The sequence below is a fragment of the Macadamia integrifolia genome, unplaced genomic scaffold (assembly GCF_013358625.1).
Source record: "Macadamia integrifolia cultivar HAES 741 unplaced genomic scaffold, SCU_Mint_v3 scaffold69, whole genome shotgun sequence".
NCBI classification, from domain to species: Eukaryota; Viridiplantae; Streptophyta; class Magnoliopsida; order Proteales; family Proteaceae; genus Macadamia; species Macadamia integrifolia.
In genome coordinates this window covers 261,301-270,253 of record NW_024870513.1, presented here as the reverse complement: position 1 = coordinate 270,253, position 8,953 = coordinate 261,301, and the positions used below count along the sequence as shown (strand labels likewise).

Here is an 8,953-nt window from a genome sequence, read left to right as displayed (position 1 = left end):
ATGTGGAGGTTGAATGTTGCCCTTACTCTCCAATGGATTGGACCTTTTAACTGGTGATCTGAGTTTATAATATGCTATCTAATATTCTGCTATAGACTTTTCTGAAGCTATTGGGATCTGGGATCGACTGCAAGTCTCCAGAACCTGCAGTCTCAGATTTATTAATATACTGTTGTCTTAGGACTGTGGATCATTATTCTTGTTGATTCGGACCTCTAAGAGTCATATGAAGCTCCTGGTTATGTTTATTTAATTACTCCTGTTCTGTCCTAATCAATACTGCTGGACTGAGATCGATGGACTGCTGATTTATTACTGCTTTTGCTGATTTATTATTGCTGGTATATTGGGTTCTTGGTTATTCTTTGGTTTACAAGATCCTGTTGTTTGGGTCTAGTTTGACTTGTCAAACCTATTCCTACATTACCAACATTCAGCTCCACAAGTCATTGCTGCTCTATTATGGTTATTCTATAAAAAATTCCTTCTCTGTTTTAGTGGAATATATCAATCACACAACACTCCAGAAGTACCTCTTCACTTCAACCACCTTCTCTAATTCGGTAATTCCATGTGTAATATCTTTCTTCATTTCTCTTTCTTTACTTATGATTGAACCTAGGCATCTAAAATTGTCAATTTCAGGCATCTCAAATTACTTTTCTTCCCCAGAGACAGAGACTGGCTTTGGAAGCAAGCACCTTATTTTCATTGGCTTGCTTCATGGCCTTGCAACAGCCTCTGTGGATTCTTACAATACAATAAAGAGGCTCATGCATTGGTATGCTGTCACATTTCATCCCAATGAATACCAGGGCCAGCTTATACCTTAGTTCACAATCCATCCCAGATTTTACTGGCCTGATTACAAATGTAAAGTATGTTGCTGCTCTGACTGTTTATTCTATTTGTTTTTGTTTCTGGGTTGACTTACCTTCCCTTCGGGACCTAACAGCCAAGGCCTTACTTGTATCTGTTACATGACTACTAAATAATAATAATAATAATAATAATAATTATTATTATTATTATTATTATTAGGAAAGTAATATGGGTAGTTATATGAATGTGGTTTAAGAAGATGTAATCGAGTAGAATTAAAAGGACGCCGTGGGAAGTTATAGGAGCATGGATTGTTAACGGTTATCCAATATGTCTAGTTATTTAGCAAGAGATAATGAAAGAGATAAGATTTTAATTCCTAAACTGTCTCTAAGACAGAGGTAGGCTTCCTTATCCAAGCCAGATGCCCGGCTTCGTCCGTAAAGCCAAACCTTTCCCCTATCTTTTCTCCTATCTTTTCATTTTCCTTTTCTATTTTTCTTTTCTCTTCCTATTTTCTCTCATCTCCCTATTTGTGCATGTAACAAATGGTATCAGAGCCAGGGATGAGAAATAGGGTGGAGAACTTGGAAAGCACTATGTGTTCACTTCCGTTGGGGCAACAGGAAATCATGGGGAAGCTTACCGACATCATGGAAAAGCTTACCATGATGGCTGAGAAACTGCCAATCAATCTCGCAATGGAAGAATCTTCAACCAAATTGAGGAGACCCAAAGAAGAGGTAGCCATGATGGTGCACCCGACAAAGCCCAAGACAAGGAAGAAGAAGAAAAAGAAGAATATGAAGACAATGGAAATGAAGAAGATGAAGACAACAAAGAAGAAGAAGAAAAAGATGTCTTTCAAAAAGACATCTTTTAAAGAGATTCCATTCTCAACAATAAGAGTGGCACCCTGTAAGATGATAATTCTAACTTCATTAAATGGAATATTCCATATTAAGACATGGGATCCTGGTGGAATTATTATCTTTTATTTTATTTTATAGTCCTAGAGGGCAAGGACACTTGAAGGGGGAAGGAATGTTACGTAACTACTAAATAATAATATTAATAATTTATTATTATTAATATTATTAGGAAAGTAATACGGGTAGTTATAGGAATGTGGTTTAAGAAGTTGTAATCAAGTGGAATTAGTGGAAGTCGTGGGAAGTTATAGGAGCGTGGATTGTTAACGGTCATCCAATATATCTATTTATTTAGTAAGAGATAATGAAAAAGATAAGATTTGAATTCCTAAATTGTCTCTAAGACAGAGGTAGGATTCCTTATCTAAGCCAGACGCCGGGCTTCGTCTGTAAAGCCAAACCTTTCCCTATCTTTTCTCCTATCTTTTCTATTTTCCTTTACTATTTTTCTTTTCTCTTCCTTTCTCTCATCTCCCTATTTGTACGTAACAGTATCCCTTTTTTTTATCCGTCATAATAATTTTTTCTTCTCTATTATCGATTAAAGAAGAAATAAATACTTCACTGCAATTTTATTAGAAAAAAAACCACTTGGCCTCTAACAGTTAGGCTGAATAAATGCATGTATTTGCTATCTGTTAAGTTTGTCTCAACTTCTTGACCCGTTTTGAAGATTGACCTACTCCGACATATTTTGGTGGCAACCCGAACGGGAAGTTTTCTGAGATCTGTGATGGAAGCAGAGGGGTTGGGCCGATATGGTTCGACAGGGTCGAATGGGACCCGATGGGTCGACCCATGACTTGGAGTATACATAATGTATTGTTGTCTTGTTGAAAAAGTCATTGTATTTTGGGGGTTTTTCGGGCTAGGATTTCAAGGCAAGTTTTCTCGCCGCTGCTTGGGTGTAATCTCTCTTCTACATAGTGAAACATCTTCTTCTTAGCCCGAGGACGTAACACACCACATAAGTGTGTGAACCTCGTTAAATCTCTGTGTCGTGCGGATCTATTGTCTATTTATTTTCGTATTTCTTGGTGTTTGATCTAACACTATCTAATTGTGCATTTATCGATTATGATCCTGTTTAATCTTATAACGTTTAAAGCCCAATGATGAATCCAAGACACAGTCCGCCACAAATGGAATGCGCAACCTCTAGGTTTTGACCAACCAGCATATCCAGAATTGCAGCAGAAAGTTCTATCTGTTTGTGACAATTCCAATAAATCAGCCAATTAAAGAAAATTGCAGCAAATAATGTCAATACCCTATCAAAGAAATCTACAGCTTAACCATAAAAAGCTCCCATGTAAAACAACACAGAATATTACACAATTCTGTTAGTCTTCTCAACCCTTTTTGTTTTCAATTATCTCTGAAACAAGTCCACAGAAGCTCTTGCAGACTGTTGTCATCTAGTAGGCCTTATATTCTTTTCTGAAACGAATGCATTATTAGATCAATCTTCCAACGAGGATGTAACAAATATCAAGAGAAAAAACCAATACCTCCTTTGCACTTAGATATGGAACACTGGTATGCTGAGGTTGTATATCTTGGTTGTTAAAAGCAGAAGGATCTCTAACCTGTACATTTGTAGAAATTTAGAATCTAAGATTGGTACCAGTACAAATCTCTGACTACATACAGTTCCAAATGAAACATATTTAAGTATTAATAATGACTGAATGGGTTAGAAATGTAAGAAAACTGAGCTGCAACGTAAAACTAACCTTATCTTTGTAATTGACAGGAACAGCATCCCACTGAGTCTCCATGTCGACGAATCTTTGATCCCTAATGTCTCTCAAATAGTTCTCAATTTCTGAAGGTGATAAAGGAGATGATGGATGCTGCTTGACATAAACTACATCTCTACCACCAACTGTCACAGATGTAATGATATGGGTACCAAAATTTTCAATGAAGCTGAAAGAGAAAAAAACCATGGGAAACATTAACTAGGAATTCTATGGAACTTTTCCATTCAACTGACCATATTATTTTTTATATAAGATTTTAAAGGCGCAAATCTATCAGAAAGTAATTACATTTTCCAGATGCATCAATCCACTGATGAGATGACTTGAAATCTGAAAACAATAGGAAACTGCACAGAATATCTACATAAAAAAACTACCCTCAGAACAATGCAATTCAGTCTATTCCAGGTCCAAGATGTGTATAGCAGACACTTAACACCAGTTAATCAAGTTGCCTTTGATGTTGGAGATCACCTAGCATGTACACTAGGCAACAATGACATTGACACAGTTATTGGTGTTTGACATATTTATGGCCATCTGACAGAAAACCATATAGGGTTTACACAGAAAACAGGGGGCAATTACATCTCCAATATAGATGAAGGTCCCAAAACGGTAGAATTTAGAAACATGAAGCTTCCTTGTTACATAGGTTTTATGTTTACCCATTGAGTTGCGGTTTTAACTGGTGCATATTCCCATGCATGCATCCCAATAGCATAATTAGGTTCCACAAGATTCTGACTCTGATTATCCATTTACATAGAACACCATTCTCTCTAGCTCTGTAGAAACACCCAATAAGAAATATGCTACCATGTGTCCATGACAATAAGTTGACCATGCCAATATGGCAAGAAGTTTGCTGAATCATTTACCTTGCCAAGGATGCAGGATCCCAAGAGTACGGAACAGAACGCTTGATTTCCTGATGTGGAAATAACTGTGATTTTGCCAATTCAACCTTAAAAAGGGGCATGATATACCCAACCATAGCCAGGGATTTTGTAGCTGCTGCATCAACTTGCCAAGAACCAGTGAAATTGAACATGGAGTTAAAGCTTCCAAGAGGCATGCTTCCTGATATACCAGAATTCTCATTGAAATGCTGGGCCATCTGGAACATACATAATAAAGGTATTACTCTAACTCATCATCAAGAATACCATTCTCTTTTTTAGTATCAATAGGACACCATATCCTTTAAGAAAGGGTACATGAGGGAATAATAAATCCCGACTCAAGATGACACATCAACACATGTATAAATGCATATGCTCTTTTTTTATATCAGAAAATTATGATTCCCTTATGTTATGCAGCTGACTAAAGCTAGAACCTCCTTCCCTGGTGCAAAAATTAGAAACTTAAACAAGATAATACAGACAAGCAAATCGTAACCAGACATTCCCTGGTCACGGCACTGAGGTCACCTTTAATTGCCCGTTGATGCCTATGCTTGGTGTGAAGGATTTGATTAGGCACAACTTTCATAGTTGTGAATAACTAAGCTGTATCTGAACCACAATAGATCTGTCAAAGTCATCTCTACAATCCACTGCATAGTCATGCATGTGGTAACTTTTAAATGGGATCAGATGCATAAAGTTTTGAAAGATGTCCGTAGCATTTATCCAAAAACAATTGGTGGTTGTTACCATCATTGAAAGTCCTTTTTACATTCCACAAGTCTTTTCTTTTTTAATTTTTATCTACTTATTTTGTTTGATAATGTGTCTCAAAGGTTACAGAGATGAAGTGCACTAAGACCTATTTGTGTACAATTTCTTGTCCGTACTCTTATTCCCTTCTATAGAATACTCCATTGTTTATCAAAATGGCAACAACAGATGATGCTTAGGAATTGCTTCTGGTCATAATTTCAGACTATAAAGACATGTGGCATTGTTAATTCATGTTGGTAATCTGGAAAGATTATTTTAATTAAATTTTCTATGTTATTTAAAAAAAAAAATCTAGGAATTTTATGAAGCTCAAATATATGATTGAGAAATTTTTGTTGGTACAGTAATTCTAAGATGGTCTCAAAGAAGTTTATATAAGAATGAACCGGGTCATAACCTTCGGCATTTTTCGCACAAAGTGGTCACCCACAGACCCAAAACCACATCTGACACTGACAGCTCGAGTTTATATCATCACACCGAGTGATGGTCCCTATGCATAAATTCATTGATACTGGTCTCCCGAAGTGTCAGAGGCCTTTCTGGTGTTGTCTCCATGAAAAAATTCCTCTGTTTATTTTTTTTTTTTTCTTTGGGGGTGTGGGGGATGTAAGGATGTGTGTAGCCCCCTCCCTTCCTTGGGGGAGGAGATTGTTCACCATCCACCTGCTTTAGGACACTAGGACTAACAAATAAAGAGCTTCTTATTTGCATGCATCCATCATGTCCATTAGTAGTAACGGTGTTTCCATTCCAAATTGTTTATCGAGTCCAGACAGCTATTTCTAATGAGTATAAGGAATTCATGATAATGAAAACGGCCAATCTAGAGTTCGGAACCTAGTTTGACCCTAGGTTGGTCCTTCTCATTATCAAGTAGAGTAGAATACTTGAAACCATAGTTCAAAATTTCGGTCAAAATACTAAAATTTCAACCAACTATTTTGGAAATGAAATGGCATGCGAGTGAGAGATCTTCAATGTTTCAGTTTTGCACTGAAATGGGCCATATTTCGGTAGCATTTCGACCATTTCAGTGGTATGTTTCGACCAATCAGTGCCATTTTGTCAATTTCGGTGGTAGACTTCGGTTTCTAAACCTTGGTTGAAACCAAATGATAAAGTTATCATACCCAGCACACAAGGACAGAAACCAGATTCAAGTAGCATGTCAACATCAGAGTGCTAACCTTGGATTCTACATATTTTAACAGTACTTAAATTGTGCCCTGATCAATCCTTTCCAATATAAAGTTTGTAAGTGCCCAACAATACACCAGGTATTATAAGCCACCTCAAGCACGTGACAGAAAGGACTTGACAGCTTCAGGCTTCAGATATAATATCACAATCTACGAGAACATGACACACACGCCATTTGGATTCAGTGGTTGGGGTTTCATCTGTCTCTCAACCAAGAAAGTAGGCCCAACCCCTAGATAAGGATTCTTGACATCCAAAGCAAAACCTTCAACAGAGAATTGCAATACTCGCTGATTTCGCAGGAAGCCAGACATTCCAACTCATCACATTTCCTAGCAGCATATAACTAATCTACTTGGTTAAAATGCACCCAGAAAAAATAAATAAATTATTAAAAAAAAAAAAAAAAAAAAAAAAGGGAACATACACAAAACGGGATTAACAATTAAACGACTTAGAAGAAGGTATGGGCTGATTCATAAACCATTTGATTCGACACTGACACACCAAAAAAAAAAAAAATAGCACACTCAATAAATGAAAAATAAATTAAGAATAGTGCGTTTGAAATTCGATTAAATACCTATAGCCACATAAAAATCTCTACAAATAGTGTTTTGCAGTCTTCGACTGATTGCCATCTGGGCATGTACCAAACTACTGATCATAATGTCCTGCCCTACGATCCATTAAAATAAGTTAAGCAACTCCCTATTTGTGACATCTCCTAAGAGATCAAACCCTATCACCAAAGAAAACATGATCAGCTCACATTGTGACCCTTCAATTTCGAGAACGAGAAAGCCCAATATTGTCAACTATTCTGATCAAACAGATTGGTAAAAGCGCAAATTGGGTCTCCTTTTGAAGTCCCACAAAAGGGCGGCAGAGGGGAAGGAAAATAAATGAATTTATTTTAGAACCAAAAGCAGTTGAAGACTCAAAAGATTTCCAGATCAAGGAAAACAAGATATTAAAGAAAATTCCAAAACAACTCATATCTAGCACCAGAATCCGAGAATTTAAACAGACCTAATTGATAATTGAAATAGGCAAGCAGACCCAAGTTGACAAAACTAAGAACCCAGCAACCAAATCAATCAGAAGGGCCCAGAACAGTACCTCATGGAAGCTACAGACTGCAATGGTCACTATACTGCTCAACCCAGGAGAATACTCAACATCAACGGAGACATTGGGAAGCACAACCCCATCTGAGATTACAAGATCCCTGGAATTCTGCTCGTCGATGTGAACAAGACGAGAACCAGGAGCTCCCTTACAGTAAAGAAGTCGAATATCGGAAGTGACATCGAAACCACGACCTAGAGCTTGGATTGAGTTGTAGAGAGTGGTGACGAGAGCAGCTGAACTTGAGCTTGATGTCGTCGTTGGGTCTTCCATGGGACAATGATATACGAGAGAAGATATTTCATGACCGTGGAAGAAGAGAAGAAGCAAAACAAGGATTGTTGAAGTTGTCGAAGTTGCATCTGCAGTCCATTTCCTTTTTTGGGAGGGGGGAAGGATTGGCGAGGATGTTTGTGGATTATTATGACTGTTCTTCAAAGCCAAGCTTTTTGACTTTGCTGTTCTGAAAACGCGTGAATATTGCAGCATCTCAAACGCGCGTCTGAGATACTGAGATCCATATCTCGCAAGGTTAATAGGTAGGGTCTTCTAACGCGCGTCGAGCTACGTACGCGTGATGCTATTGAGGTTTCTGACTTCTGACTCTCGAGTTGACTTGTTCTCTAATGAAGCCCTGGCCCTACTTAAATGCTGTCTTTTCTTTAATCTTCATTTCCAGAATTACCCGGTGATTTGGGAATATTTACAATTTTGTCGTAGTTTTGGATCATCCAAAGGGTGAACCACAAAGCATGACAATCCTAAATAAAGAACGGTTTCGAGACCGGCTCAGACGATCCAACCCAATCTCTGGCTAATTTCCACAGGTATCTTGGTTTAAGATATTGGAATCGGTCTTGGATCGGACAGGGCCGATATTAATCTGATCTTGATTGGCCCATATCGCCTGGTTTTTTTACCTTATTATCTTCATCCAAGCCGATCCAACCATATTATATTGGCCAAGGATTGGGATGATCTCCTTCCATACCTCCCAAGCAGTAGTTAGTTCAAGGCTTCATTGGTAAGTCTCACGGATAATTTCATTATTTTCGTGAGTAAGATGACGTCCCTCCTTACGAGCTTGTTCACAGGTTTTTAGGGCTACTCGATTAGTCACAACACTCGGTGCATTTCCTTCAAATAAGGCAAATACCAATCTGATCCTACTGATATAGAGGTTGATCTGAACCAATTCCTCAAACCTTGACAGGTATTGGATGGTGGATTGGTGACCGTGGATCTTGATTCCAAGTCCAATCCTAATCAAGCACTCTAGGGATCAAATCTTGATCCTTAAAATTATGATTTGAAAATAAGAAGAGTAATACACAACATACATGGCATGCCTATGTGCTTGATATGCATTCTTGGAATAGAAATGGGGTTAGAACGCATTTTGAAACCTGAT

At 37.8% G+C, this 8,953-nt stretch overlaps 1 protein-coding gene across 2 annotated transcripts in view; it reads right to left on the bottom strand.

Annotated features, from left to right (window-relative positions):
* The window catches only part of LOC122069688 (MACPF domain-containing protein CAD1), a 20,469-nt gene extending 12,463 nt beyond the window's left edge, over positions 1-8,006 (bottom strand). Inside the window, exons 1-5 of one of the 2 annotated variants that reach the window (XM_042633756.1) lie at positions 7,534-7,667; positions 6,399-6,743; positions 4,402-4,640; positions 3,491-3,686; positions 3,266-3,343 (exon numbers count right to left, since the gene is read on the bottom strand). In XM_042633756.1, coding sequence (XP_042489690.1) covers positions 3,266-3,343; positions 3,491-3,686; positions 4,402-4,640 — 513 coding nt within the window. In that variant the 5' untranslated portion in view covers positions 6,399-6,743; positions 7,534-7,667. Of the gene's footprint in view, positions 1-3,265; positions 3,344-3,490; positions 3,687-4,401; positions 4,641-6,398; positions 6,744-7,533 lie in introns of both variants that reach the window. The other variant, XM_042633755.1, reaches the window with a different exon arrangement.
* Positions 8,007-8,953: the final 947 nt, after the last annotated feature.